Source organism: Arthrobotrys flagrans, assembly GCF_004000055.1.
Source record: "Arthrobotrys flagrans strain CBS H-5679 chromosome Unknown unitig_9, whole genome shotgun sequence".
NCBI classification, from domain to species: domain Eukaryota; kingdom Fungi; phylum Ascomycota; class Orbiliomycetes; order Orbiliales; family Orbiliaceae; genus Arthrobotrys; species Arthrobotrys flagrans.
This window is the reverse complement of record NW_027137551.1, coordinates 2,322,166-2,337,248: the sequence shown is the minus strand read 5'-3', so window position 1 is coordinate 2,337,248 and position 15,083 is coordinate 2,322,166. Positions and strand designations below refer to the sequence as shown.

Sequence of the window (15,083 nt, the reverse complement as noted above, 5' to 3'; positions counted from 1 at the left end):
AGCGGCGGCGGATGGTCTGCCCTGCTGCTGCTGCTGCCTTGATAATAACTTAATTGCTGGTAATAAGGTTTAGATGACCTGATGTGCGAGCCACTCTGAGAGTGGCGCTTGGGAGCATCGACAAGCATTCACTGGAGGAGGCTAGTGCAGTGCAGTGGATTTGAGATTGATTGAGGTACCGAGCTTGCTTCCTCGTTTGTTAAGCCAAGATACCTCGTTCTCGCCTCGCCTCGTATGCAGCAATATTGTCTCGTGTCGCGTCACACGCCTTGACTTTTTTTATTTTTATATAGAGTAGGCCAGAATACTAAGCTAATAACCCCCACGCGATGCTTCCTTTGCCCACACCTCTAACTAGTTCTAGACCGGCCCACCATTATTACTAACAAGCCGGTCCCGTTCCCAGTAGTTAGCCACGAAGCGAGGCTGCCAAAAGGAAATTGGTGTTACGATATGTCGCTAACGCCTCTTCCTACTTTAGACTACCACCGGACGGGCTAGCCATCTTGAATTCCATTCTCTATCGATCTATCGCGCAGATACGCAAGTTCACCGCAAAAAGTCGGAGCCGAGGCTCTGCATAATACAACTCAACACAAGGGGGATCGCTGGGGGTACATATTCATTAGTCTCCTGTTGTTAGAGATTGAGATTTACCGCTCTCAATTAGCCAATTGCAATGGCATCAAATGCATGCCACTAATGCAATTGAACTGGACAAGCTCTTAAACTGGATTAAGGTTGGAACTTTACCAACAACTTTCCCTTCCGTCGAAAGCACGACGTTCCTCTAACTGACGATCAAACCACGGGCACGTTTTCAGTCCCTTTCTGAACGCAATTCCATATGTAGATCATACCTAATATGTAGGGACATATGAGGGACATATGTACAGTGATGCTTGTTATACGTGCTCAGTGAGTACGCGCCTAACACTAGCTAACTCCAGCAGGTTTAGGATAGGTCAGGTTTAGGATAGGTTTCAGACTTTAGCCAACCGTTTAATTAGCCCTGAACAAAGGAAATACCATTGATTGTCCCGTTACACAAACCGTGGAATTACCCCCTTGGCCGGCCATGAGTCGACCAGCTCCCCATCGATCGCGAAGGCTTAGCCTCGAAGGGGAAAAAAAGAAGACAAATACAAAAGATCGAAAAGATCTCCCGCCATTGATGCATCGATCAACCATGTGATACTCCAAATTGTTCGTTGGCCGTGGTTGTGTCAGGGGCGCGGTTATTCTGTCGAGGTAAAAAGAACTATTTTATATCAGGGTGTACGTATGCTTTTCGTTGAAAAAACATGTTTCGGTGGGAGGCTTTCCGCTCTCGAAAATCTCGACCCAATCGCTACAAGTTCATAAAAATTACTCCACCAGCTTTGTTTTTCGAGATCCACAGGACACCGACAAGATTAGGGATTTGTTTCCGAGGTCTGTCGTATGTTCGTGCATTCGTATCCATCCCTAGGGACGGCCCTTACCCCTCCCCGTCCCTTCCATAGAATTTCATTTATATTGTCCGATTCACCTTGTCAAACCACCGTCCGATGCTCGATTATTGGCATAAACTACTTTCTGTTTTCCCTCCATAGCTATAATTCTGGCTTAATAAAAATACCTATAATACCTTCGAGATGCTGGTATCACGAAGTTGTGGCCCTATATTATCATTACTTTTCTTTGGGGTTCTTACCCTCTTCCTATTTGTTAGCCCGTCTCGAGTGCTCCCTGGAACAATATCAGTCGAGATCCAACGACCTTTTCAAGAAATAAATACTCCAAGTCCTTATAATGAAACAAAGCTTGCCCTCTTAATAGAGACCGACCACAACCCCAGTTAACACCATTACTCCTACATTTTATGTCTGTTGTGCCCCCAGAATGGCCCTTCCCATTCATGGGATCGAACGAATCTATCGCACATATCTAGAGATCGGCTCCCATCAGAGAATATATAAGCAATGGCAAACTATCGGTGCAACTAATACCAGAAGATATGGCAGTAGACAGTCAGGAAAGCTTGAGCAGAACTATGACGAGAGTCGACTTCTACGAAATGTTGTTGCCTGCCGAATGGCTGTTTATTTTCCAAACCGATAGTATCATCTGTGCGAATTCGGGTGTCTCTTTGAATGATTGGGTCGAGAGAGGCTTCAGCTGGGTTGGGGCCTCTTGGGGAAAGAATACTAAATATGGAGGCGAGTGATCGATCCAACTCTGATATTATTCCAATCGTCCTCGGTAGTTTTTAGAAGAGACATTAACATTATTATCACTAGGAATAGGAAATGGCGGGTTCAATCTACGACGGATATCTCATCTCCTTGAAGTCTTAACCCACCAAAACCGACACAACGACGAATATCTCGAGGACTAGTGGCTGACTGATCGCCTTGGACACATGCCGGGTGCAAAGATGGCAAATGAAACAGAAGAGATGGAGTTCTCAGTTGAAAAAGTACCTTACGACACCCCACTAGGTTATCATACAGGTTGGGGTGGAAAACTTCTTATGTCTCAAGTTTGGAGAGAGAAGGAGTAGAGGGATTAGATCTTTGAGTATTGTCCCGAGATCAAGATCGTTATGCCGCTGGTCCAGAATCGAGAAGCTGAGGGGTGCGATAAGGATATCTCGGATAGCTTTCCTTCGTAGGAAATGATTGCATGAAGAGTAGAATCGGAGTTCGTGGGACGGCACCCCCGGGATGGTACCAATGTATACATTGTAGTCATTTGTCATGAGTACTTTATGGTTTTCATTTTAGAGCCTGTATACCATCGTCTATGTTGGTGTTTGGTCTTATCGGTGTTTACGATTTAGTCAGATTTGCAAGGCATTTGATGTTCAATTCAATCAATTGATCACGATTAGTCAAGGGATGTATGGCCAAGGTATCTAAATCTAGTCGACATCTACAATTCGAGGTTCTACCCATGGGAGATCATTTCAGCCATACTACAACAGATTATCAACCAGAGACTTTCGTACTACGACAGTGCATTGACCAAGGCCTTCGTACGATAGCATATCCCCCTAACCCGCTGCTGCAGCACACGAGCTCCTTTGAGATCGACGCTAACTACAAGATAGAATCCTAGCGCTGAATCGAGAGCGCAAATATCGACACTAGGAACTTGCGGGAGGTACTTGCTCAATTGGCTTTGTCCGGGTTATCAAGGAAATATCCCAAGCGAACCATGCTAAACCCACGCGAGACCCAGACAATCCAAAGTTCAATGAAAATCGAATTAAGGACACCGTCCATCCCATCTATCCAAATACCACCCCAACCAAAGCGCCCCAATTCCATCCCAAAGCGCAAACCCAACATGCGTTCTCCAACTCTTATCATCCATACCCTTCCGATTAACCACAGCCGATGTGGCGAGTAGAGTCGCAACCACTAACCGTACTGGTACGCTAGCATGGAGGAATTGGTTTTGTTCGATTGGAACATATGACGTGCTTAGATATGCAAGGCCAATAGTTGCCGTTGTGATACCGATTAGGGAATTTGCACCACGAAGGTCTGGTGATACTCCGGGCTTTCGACTAAATGTCATAGCCACGCCGAGAAATGTGAGGGCGACTGCGTGGATGGTAATTGGCCACGGGAGGTTGAAGTAACTGACTTCTGTCATTCTGTGGTTGATATGGATATCGATTTGGGAGGATGTGGTCTTGTATATCAACCCCTACGAAGTGACGACGGAGGACAGGTGTTTTTCAACTTTTCGAAACTTACACCGTAGAAAACTGTGGTATAGTTTCGATGATCCTTCAAAAACTGGGGTCTCGAATGCAACGACTGAGAATACAACAAAAATCAACACGTTAGCATCTTGAGGTTCTACGAGTTAAGGTATCGCTCCTATTGAACTCGCGATTCAAGAATTTTCCAATTCATCTAGATACTCTTTACTTTAGATTCGGGCCCGAATTTCATAGTATTACGGAATGGTATACTTATGATTAATCCGAAGTTTCGGAAACGAATTCGGGAAGCCAATGCTTACGCAACCACAGTCGCATCTTGAGACAGTAATCTATACACAGTAGGGAAGCTCTTGATTCAGGAACCCAACAGAAATTTCGCTTCATTGCGAAGCCCAATTGCAAAATCTCAGAAGGACCCGCCTATTAGATCCTAGATGCCGGTCTGGCTTTTCTTCAGGGGCGTTTCTTAGCGTGGCGGTGGCAATTCATCGTGTTCTTAACATATCTGATTGGCTTCCATCATTGAACATAAAGTCTGTGTGCTAGTGGCTTCCCTTGGAAATATAGTGAGGGGTAAAAAAAGAAGGATATAGACTGTGCATCTAGAGTAGTCTCGTACTTCTAGTGGAGAAAAATATTTCAAGAATATTTCGTGATAAGGCATTGCGTAACGCACTAAAGGTAACTGGTTATTTCCCTAAAGTTAATCAGTTCATCCCAAACGATAAGATGACGAGAGTCGTCGCCGCCAAACTCATTCGAACCCTAGTCCGCAGCCTCCCAGATCCACCTGACGAAGCGAGCCCAGTCCGTATTTTCTTTGTCTCACCGTGCTTCTCCGAATGACAGCAGAAAACCATCAGAGATTTTGTACGGTCAGGGACACTGGGACGGTGTTGTCGAGTGGACGAGGATACCTAATGATCGATCGGTCGCCCATATTATTTGCTATGTTGAGCTGGTACAGTGTCGAGCCTACGTATGATTCATGAATCCGTAGCGCGATTAAATCTTCTGAAGGTGGAAGGGTTAGCCCTAGTCTGGTTAGCCCATACATACGTTCATAGAATACCTTAACCCTTAGATACTTCCAATCCGGCCCTTCTCGGCAACGTTATAACTACGAGCTAGAACAGCTAGGTTAGTTTGGCGGTCTGCAGCCGGTCCGTCAACGTGGCCGCGGGCCGCTACGTATAAATAGTCACAGGTCATACCCACGAGAAAAATATCGCGACATGCCTGTAGACCAGGGCACGGGCCAACTGCATGCGCAAACCGTGGCTCCAATGCAATTACGGTATCAAGCTGAATTAATGGCCAGGCATGGCCATGTAGTGTGTTGGCTTTGTGGTATATATCTACCTAGTTTCCCGAATATCAATACTAAAATTTATATAATATTAGTGTGCCATGTAGTATTTCGACCGTGCAGCGCTCTGTGGCGGCGAAAGGGAACAAATGCGTCAGTCTTGCTTTGGCCAAAGTTGAGCAAGGAGGGGAAATTATGCCTGTATTTCCTTTAAAACTATCAATTAAGTCTTTCCTAGATACAATAAAGATGTTGTAGAAGGCTATAGACTATCCATTGTATATGTGCAGATATTTTGAAATCCCAAATGTTATAATTGGTGAAAACAGAGGGCCTATGAGCATACCCTCGTCAAATACTACTTCAGAGGACGGGACTAGCCGTAACCCTGCAATAACCAACATTACTCGAGCCTGCAGCCGGAGTTCTAGTTCGCTGTTCAGATATTAATTCATGCTTACAACTTCCCCAACTGTAAGTCGTGTATGAACCGATACCACCATGTCGACTAGCCTTTAAAAGAAATGTTTGAAGAAATTTGCGTCTCTTTGCTACTTGATGGGATTGAAGCTAGCGAGTCATGGGATGCATGGAGATGAGCTTAGCTACATATATATGCACATTACATGTATGTTCTTAGACGCAAGTTACCTGAGCTAGTGTTCGAAATAGGTAGGTGCTTAAGGGTACAAGGAATGCCGATGCTGCAAGGAACCAGTTGATTTCACGTATTGGAAATTATCTTGTTAAAAAAGCACTTTGCTTGTTTGCTATTTGGTTGAAAGAAATGTTGTCGATGTTCAGTGTTGAGCCTGCTACCAAGTCGTTGTATCCAGAGATATGGAATTTAGAGATAAGAAACTCATGCATTCTTAGGAAATCTCCATTTCGCGTCCCGTTTCGGCTGAAAGTCTTACAAGGTGATACTTCATACTTGTACCTAGGAGAATCTAGGGTGTGTGAACTGGGGAAATTTTTCAAGCCGTGCCGAACCAGCAAAACCGTTATCTCTTGCTCAGAACGCCTTTTTGGAACAATTATAATAGACCTGTGTCAAGAAATCAATGACAGGATCCCCGGTTCATTTCGTTTTTTAAAGCGAGGCAATTCGCGACAGGCGATCCTTGGTGCTGACCTTAACAAAAGCTTGCTATTGCAAGATTTTGATACCCGAGGAGGGGAAAACAGGAGACGCCCTTCCTGGCGGTAACCCACGCGAGTGGTTCCTCACCCCATTTTTCATATATTCCGCACGAAAGAAAAAATTTAGACGGCATCATGCATGATCATGCGAAGTCGAGGGCCGACAGAGTGGAGAAGGTTTCTTTGCTGTTGCATGCAAGGAAAGAATGGCGTCTAGAGAGTAACTATGGTTGTGAATTTAGCCTACAACATCCGCGCACTAAATAATTACGCCAATTAAACTGCAACTCCCTTATCTATCCATTTTAAACAGGAACGGCGAACGGGTTCAGAGATAAGGAACTTGGTTTTGACATCAGAAGACTCCGTCAAACAACGTTTTATTTTCGGCGATGTTTCTGATGGTACCCAATAATATTTGGTGCATATATATTCGCCGTCAGGAATATTACGCTATGATCTGATCATACTGTACCTTGAGAAATTTGCAGCTGCGCAGGGAAAAATTCATCATCGAAAGGAAGGAGCCTCGAATACTTCCTGAGGAGGTATTAAGGCAAAAACCGTTCAGGTCCGCCATTTATGGATACTGATCTCATGATCACATTTCTCGTAGAATTTCCGGGTTCTACAAGCCGGAGAAGATTTGCGTTTCCAAGAACTCGAAATTTCACGAAGGAAGGAGTGGGGGAACCACCCTCGGGATAACGAATCGAGACTAGCGCACGGCCTCCAGCCCTTGCCATACAGTGGGGCCTAACCCAGACCCGCGGTCAAATGAGGATGCGATCCAACGAGCAGGTGCAGTCTGTGAGTTCCGAAGCATGTTCGTGGATGCATTGACCTGTGCTTTGGGTTTTCCGTCCGCCATGCGAACGCCTGATGGTATCGATACGTGCCGAAATGCCTATCAATCGATCAGTCCACCTTTTTGAATTTTCTCGACTGCTTTAGAGTGGGATGTCGAGATGGGATGAGCGAGGCATCAAAGATCTTCAGCCGATAGTCTGATAGATACCTGACATGACCAGAGGCAAAAAAAAACATAACTTGCGGAGAACCAGGACTCGGCCAGATCTAGTCATTGCCCTGAGAAACACCCATGGCTACAAGGAACAAACAGCAGCCTTCTCCTGCTCCCAAGAATGATCCACGGTGAGTTTTTGGTCGCATGCACTTGTACTTGGTGTTGCGGTACATGGTACTTGTTCCTGTACCTGGCCAGATGGAACATGGAGTTGCGACAAGGCTTCACTCAGTCGTGTTTGGTATGAAGAGATGGTCGCACAGTCATGCATATTCGCACAAGATTGTAGCATCCCCAGATAGCTCTGGGGAACTGCCGCTCGATGGGACTTTTGGGCTGGGAAACTTGATGGGTCTCTGTATGAATTACCGCCCCTGTAGGTAGTGATAACGCTACGCAAATAACATGTTAGTTTCGCACATAAGTAACATCGAACCTGAAAATCGGCGTGTGAGCAATCCTGGTCTTAACCCCCCAAACATTAAACAAGCAGCAGAGACATGCAGGCGTCATGCATATGAAAGTGGGTTGCTCTCGCCTTTCTTTTCTCACCATCCACACCCAAGCAATTGCCCTGCCTACCTGGCCCCTCTCGCCTATTTTGGGGGGTTCGTTCCACGCGGGAGTATAAACTAAATATATGTATCAGAGCCACAGTCCTGTCTTTCGATGAGAATTTTTGATTATTTCTCCTTCCTTTGTTTTGTTGGTAGAGAGAGATATATATCGATAGTGTTAGTCGACAATCGAGATTGCGCCCCGAGGGATAAGCGAGGGCATTCAACCAGCCAGTCGATAATCGATAGGAATCGAACGACCTTTTGAAGGATATCATTTTACTTGAATTGCAGTGCATCCGTTTTTGCCTTAACCTACAAAATAAAACCGTCGAAAAGCACAGCGCAGTTTTCGATTTATTAGTAGTTCGGTTCGACACTAACGGGCGAGGGGAGACGGTTCTGTCAGATTGCACGGAAATAAGATATTTGCTTTCATACGACAGCCGGGCTGGTTTATTGGAAGCGGCTGCATTTGACTCGGATAATCGGTCCCTGCCTTGGGAGATAGATATATCGATACTGCAATCAACAACCTAGCAACCGAAGAAGACCTTCGATCGAGTTTATCTATTAGATAGATTTGCCTGAGGGTTAACTTTGGATATCAGCGGCCCTTGCATCGATATCTGAGGATTGTTTGGAAGCAATTTTGTATAGGGCCTGGACTGGATTGCATTGGCGGGTAGGGTGAGGCACCAAACAACACGGCCGCTAGTTGGCTAGTTCGCAGTTGGAAATTCTTGTGGTAAGTCACCCAGCCCTTCCACCTGCAGTCTGCAGCGCTCTTCTCTTTTTCTCATCTCCTCTCTCCGTCCAACTAGGCAGAATTCACCTCTCTATCTTTTTTATTTCCTCCTTCTCTCATCAATCACGACCCCGACACAAGCGCCCCTGGACTATCATTTTTCCGTTAAATTGCATCGTTATATACGAACGAAGGTAGGAGACCCTTCTGACCGGCCGGCTATCATTTAAATCCGGCTCATCCTCCCAAGTTGGGCGCCGAGGCTTTAGGTAACACGAGGTTTGAGCTGCCCATCGCCTCATGTTGTTTAGCTTCAACGACATTGGCTTTCTCTCCCTTCCTTCTCTCTCTCGCCTCACTGTTTTCCCTCTCTTGTCCTCTCTCCTCCTCGTCATCGCCATCCTCAACTGACCATTCTTTTGCATAATAGCATTGCTGCATTTAGTAGGCTTGGCCTCTCGACCATCTTCTCGATTCATCCTACTCCGCGGCTCCTGGTCAAACAATCTCACCTTCCTTCACAGACACTATGTCTACAGAATTTACCCCGGTCCCTCTTGGGATCCCATGGAGAACGGACATACCACTTCCTAATGGTGGAGATTCCAACACCGAGAATCTCTCGGCCAGCTATAACGTAAGTTGTCGATACCCGGGTCCGAATATTCGAGCGATCAAGAGATCAAGGTGAATTCGGTCCATATATTGATGCTGAAGCTAACTTACGATAGCCCGGTAATGTCGGTTGGGTTATCGTCGCGACGGCCTTCGTCCTGTTGATGATTCCCGGTGTCGGCTTCTTCTATTCTGGGCTCGCTCGCCGAAAATCTGCTCTCTCATTGATCTGGCTCTCCATGATGTCGGTGGCTGTAGTTTCGTTCCAGTGGTTCTTCTGGGGCTATTCTTTGGCTTTCTCTCCGACGTCTGGAAGCTACATTGGTGATCTCAATCACATCGGATTACGGAACGTGATTGCTGCACCACGCACTTTTATTCCAGATTTACTCTATGCAGTTTACCAGGGCATGTTTTCGGCTATTACGTAAGTGAAATTCAACCATTGGGCGATACAAAACAACCTTGGGATGAGGCTAAAACAACGACATCTTTACATAATAGTGTCGCGCTTGCCATCGGCGCCGCTGCCGAGCGCGGACGCATGCTCCCTTGCATAGTCTTTATGGTCGTGTGGTCAACAATCATTTATGACCCAATTGCTTGTTGGACTTGGAACCCTACTGGTTGGTCCTACAAGATGGGAGGCCTCGACTTCGCTGGTGGTACTCCCGTCCACATTTCCTCCGGCTCCGCCGCTCTCGCGTATTCATTGATGTTGGGAAAACGTCGAGGACACGGCACCCACGAACTCAATTACCGCCCACACAATGTTACTCACATTGTCCTTGGCACGGTTTTCCTATGGGTTGGTTGGGTAAGTTGATGTTTGTTTGTATACCTTCTCATACCTAAACTGACAATGGATTAGTTTGGTTTCAACGGTGGTTCCGCTTTGGGTGCCAATCTTCGCGCTGTTATGGCCTGCGTCGTTACCAACCTCTCTGCTTCCGTTGGTGGTATCACGTGGTGCTTGCTCGACTATCGTCTCGAACGAAAATGGTCCACCGTTGGTTTCTGTTCCGGTGTTATCGCAGGACTCGTTGCTATTACACCTGGTTCCGGCTACTGTCCAGCTTGGTCGGCTGTCATATTTGGCATCGTGGGTAGTGCCGCATGCAACTATGCAACCAAACTCAAGTTCGTCATTGGTGTCGATGATGCTTTGGATATCTTCGCTGTCCATGGTGTCGGCGGCCTTGTCGGGAACATCTTAACCGCTTTTTTTGCTACTCATTATGTTGCAAATCTTGACGGGACCGACAACCCCCCACTTGGATGGCTCGACCGTCACTGGGTTCAAATAGGGTTTCAACTCGCTGACTCGGTCGCCGGTTTCGCCTACTCGTTCTGCGGAACTTGCATCATCCTATTCGTCATGAACCTTGTCCCAGGACTGTCGTTACGTGCCAGCGAGGAGGCTGAAGTCCTCGGTATCGATGATGCCGAATTAGGAGAGTTCGCCGTAAGTTAAATCCTGACTTCCTCGTATTTGAACAGCAACTGATTATTTCGATCACAGTACGACTACGTTGAGCTGGTACGAGAGGTCGTGCCAGACACCGAAGGTATTCACAAGCTGTCCTCAGAACTCCCTCCGCACCATGATGGTCATCACATAGAAAAATGACTATCTGGGTCTTCGGACCACCACGAACTTGCACTGATACGAAATGCGCAAACTGTTTCGCGGCTATCTTAATAGTCGAAGGCTAGGATATTTCTCTCACACACGCCAATACCCTATCATCTCTCCAACGACCCCTTACGAGCGAACCCGACCACTACCCTCTTTTGACGGGCGCCCTCTTAAAAGCCTGAAGTGGGCATGAATTTCTTTTGTTTTCTTTTGTTTTCTTTTGTTTTCTTTTTTTCGCAAGGGAACATTATAACGGCGTTCTTTCGTTTTTTCTTTTTCATATCAGAATTTACCCCTCACGATAATACACCACCCACGACACCAATAACTCCTACAGTACAAGGAAGCTACCTCTACCTACTCTTCATCAACCGTCCTTTACCCCCTCCCTATTCTTTTTAATTCTGCCGGAGATCAGATAAAATCATGTTTCCTTCGCTTAATACTAAAACTCTTTTCTTCCCTGTCCATATTAGCCCTCTACGTTTCCTTGAATTTACACTCCATGCTGTCCAGTTTACTGTGGTCCTCATAAATATTTCTTATAAGTTCATGTGTACAACCAATATGCTCCTCTGTCGGTGTTTTCGAGCAATCACGAGTACCCTGTCTCGCTCTTCGGCGTCAAAACAGCCTGATAGACGTTCTCTGTTACCGTTTCCCTTTAGTGACAACGGTCTTTCTTCTACTGTACTTAACAAACGTTGATACCACTATAGCGAAATCAGACGATAATATGATTCCAAACCCCTCTAGCCGGAGTAGGTCAGCCGATTAGGAAGCGACAGCGGTCTCTTAACAATGCCCGTTTAACAAAAAAAGGTACTCGCATAGATAGATGTTGTTGGTAATATTGTACTCGGCTACGGCACGAGGCTGGGCACGTCCATGGAGATAGCTTGCCATGGTCAGGTTTGTACGACCACGATTTACGAGACTGGGCGTCACCATTACCCCTTCAGCTTCCCAATAGAATAGCCTCCAACAAAAGGCCATCCGGATAAATACATCAAGGAATCATATAGCCGCAAGACTCACCTGAATTACCATATTTGCATAATTCTCATCAGGGTTACACCTATAGTTTCGCAAGTACGGGTACATGTGTAAAACATAGCCATTCCGAGCTTTAAGGTGGGAGAGGGTTAATAGGGACATTCTAGCCTGAGATATTTCTACGAATCAACTGCCAATTTCGTTATGCACATGTGTATAACTGGCTATTTGGATGTGTATAAAAATACAGGGTTTGAGGTCGATCTTGTCAGCAGAAGTTTGTGTTACTCGGCTCGCTATCGGGGATTTCGAGTATTTCTCCACAGAAAACTCGCGGCGGCCGGGAAGGAATCCTAACAGTTGAGAGGCACATGTTTCAAGGGCAGGGCTGAGAACATTGGCTAATTAACAGTTCAAGGCCTGGCTATAAATTTATTTGCGAATACCAAGGTTTTACCCCTACTCTACAATAGTGATCATGTCGAATACCGAGGCTCCTAGTCCCTCGATATCGATCAGGCATGGGAGCCCTCGCGTATCTTTAGTTTCATGTTTTTTTAAAACATTTAATGTTCCTTTCAATTGGTTTCCAGGTCTTGTTGCAAGGTCTTCGTTTCAATAATACATTTTCTCGTATTATGGTTGCGCAGCTTACAATATTCAATGTTGTAACCCATTAGATTCGCGAAGTCATTGCAATGACATACTATAGCTATCGATGTTTAATATGAGGCGTCATTGGGTCGGGCTCCCGGCTTCGATACTACCAATAGCTCCTCTGACTTAATGAAACAAATCTTCCTTAGGAATTCATGCAATGCAAGGGGGCGAAAAGATCTAGATCCCCTCTACCATCCCTTGCATTTTCCAATCACTTCTCCATCTCTATGCGTGGGGGGATCGGGAAAGAGGGGGATGGCCGTTTCGTTCTAAGATTATTATCGGCCAAATTTATATTAAAATTCTCAAATCTGCAACTTCGGCGAACGCCCAAAACGGGGCAGAGTCAAAAAGGATTGACAGCCCTTCGCTACGTAACGTTTGTTCGTTAGCCTCATTTTTGCTGGGGCTTCGGGATGGCGCTACTTGTTTGCAACCCTGGGGTTTCCCCTATCAGTGAGATTCATAATAAACCTAACTGAGTGGAAACCCGAGGACGCCGAATCCTATATTCGAGATACATAGATATCTCGGATCAATCATGCTGTTAGCTAGCCCCACTAAGAAGTTAAGCTTTTAGGGGCCTCGAAGCGGGCTTTAGCAAAGAGAAGCCATTTTCGGATGTGCCAGGGCAGTTGCTGACGGTTGCACAAGAGTGTGGTTGTGAGCTCGCGCGATCGTCGTGTTGGATGTTGAAGCCTTGCAACACATGTCGAAAACGTGCATCTCGACTTCTGAAAACGCGGTAGACACCGCTGAAATGATACGACGAGAATTCGAATAGGCTACACGTGTGTGTATTCTCCTATGGCCTCTTACTGGAAGCTTTATTGCAGCTAAGATGTGCCTAAAAGCCCCAGGCCTCCTTCCTGTTCGGCAAACAGAAAGTTTTTGGGGCCGCATGCTCACAAACCTGTTTGAACCCTGTCAACGGAAAGCTTTTTCGAGAAGGTGATCAAACGCCGACGCTCGACGATTCGACGGCAAAAAAGAGGTTACCTAGGCGAGGAAGACACTAGATATGATTGGGAATTTTCAACCGGCAAAAAGATTGAATCGCTGATTTCATTGAGGATCGAACTCAAGACCTCGACCGTGTTAAGGTCGCGTGATAACCAACTACACCATGAAACCATTGCGGATTCGCTTTTTGATAAAGGCTCCAGTTGGGAAATATCCATATGGTCGTTTCTGAGTGGATACTTGAAGAGCGAACGGGACTTGCGTTTTCTGTTGGAAAAAGTATGCGGGGAAGGTTGTTCGGTTGCGGAGAATATATCAATACTAGCCGAAGACGGTTCGAAAATTATACAATTCAGGCCAGGTTCTGGTCTAATGTGTGGTATCGATCAAGTTTGTTTCCTTGGCCTGGTTTGACCGGAAAGTACAGAATATATTTTGATTTACATTTATTGTGCCTGAAGAACGATTCCTTGGCTCGGGGTTCCATACTATCGACAACGTAACTAACTGGTTAGTCTGGTTCCAGATTGTAAATGATTTCTTGTTCCAACGTTGGAATTGCTGACTGCAGCGGTTGAGATAGTTACATTGTTGATAGCGTTAATTACTTAATCCTCGGGTGCATAGGCGGCTACTAGAATCCCTAATTATCGTACCGGTGGTGCCTGTATTGGCCAAGTCGTACTCGATTCCATGTCCCTAGTGTATCTATGTCGATTTATCTTATGCTCATTTGTAATTAATCGTGATGCACGATTAATTATCAGATCTGGTTCAGAGATCATAGTAAGTATTTGCATTGAAGTATCAGTGTTTCCTATCGCACTCGGGGAGATCCCAGTGTTATTATCTATCCGTTAATTTGGTTAATATAAAATGTTGGATCGAGGCCTGTGCTCACCGGAATCAGATCTCCGAGTACATCTTGGTTCCAACGATCATGATGTTAACTTAAACGATTATGGGGCAGAATTATGGCCGACGTCTACGGGCACAATTTCCCTAACCCGTGGCTCAAACTGAATGCAATAATGTTGCACACTCATTACTAGTCTGTCACGCCGAGGGGGTCTATACTCGGGTAGTGCAGGTGGGGATCTGATATTCATGGCGTCTCTGTTGACAGAGAAATACTTATATATATGTTAATCTCTATGAGGGCCAGGGAATGACAAAATTGAACAATATCTTCCCTTCCTCTCCTGCACTTCATTTTTCGTTCATCTTCTTCCCTCCTTCTCTTTCCCAGCTTCTTGGATTCATCTCACCATCAACATCATTCTCACTTTCATCACGAAGCAACGGGTTTCTTATCGTTTAGCTCCTCCATCCGAAGACACCTATCTTTGATCACATATTATATTCCTCCATTTCTTTTCTTCATCTATCCTCCTCTCCATCTATTCGCTTTAGCTCCTCTACATCTATTCTCCTCTTCGTCTCATCTTCATCACGAGCTTGAATCTGTTACACGCGATATCCCATCATTTCACTCTCGTATCGAGAAGTTTCGACGTTGCAAGGTTGCACTAGCTCGAACTTCTAAAAACTACCTAGTATACTTCCTCATCGCGTCTTCTTCTCCTAACCGTTCATCCAACAGTTTAGATATCACTATATCATCCTTCCCTACTATAGGGACCAGGAGGCATAAAGTCTCAAGGTATGCCTACTCTATTCGTCCATTTCTACCTATCGATGCCAT

The 15,083-nt window shown here is 45.6% G+C and overlaps 2 protein-coding genes across 2 annotated transcripts; one reads left to right on the top strand and one right to left on the bottom strand.

The window, feature by feature from the left end:
- Window positions 1-3,252: 3,252 nt before the first annotated feature.
- On the bottom strand, window positions 3,253-3,645 carry DFL_006030 (uncharacterized protein; the record flags this gene model as incomplete). Its single annotated transcript, XM_067635378.1, has 1 exon — window positions 3,253-3,645. The coding sequence occupies one exon, from the start codon at window positions 3,643-3,645 to the stop codon at window positions 3,253-3,255; it is 393 nt and encodes a 130-aa protein (XP_067489813.1).
- A 5,389-nt stretch (window positions 3,646-9,034) lies between these two features.
- DFL_006029 (uncharacterized protein) lies at window positions 9,035-10,836 on the top strand (the record flags this gene model as incomplete). The annotated part of the gene is made up of 6 exons (XM_067635376.1): window positions 9,035-9,142; window positions 9,237-9,547; window positions 9,625-9,937; window positions 9,992-10,585; window positions 10,643-10,688; window positions 10,826-10,836. 6 exons carry the CDS (start codon window positions 9,035-9,037, stop codon window positions 10,834-10,836), a joined length of 1,383 nt encoding a protein of 460 aa, XP_067489812.1.
- Between the last annotated feature and the right edge of the window lie 4,247 nt (window positions 10,837-15,083).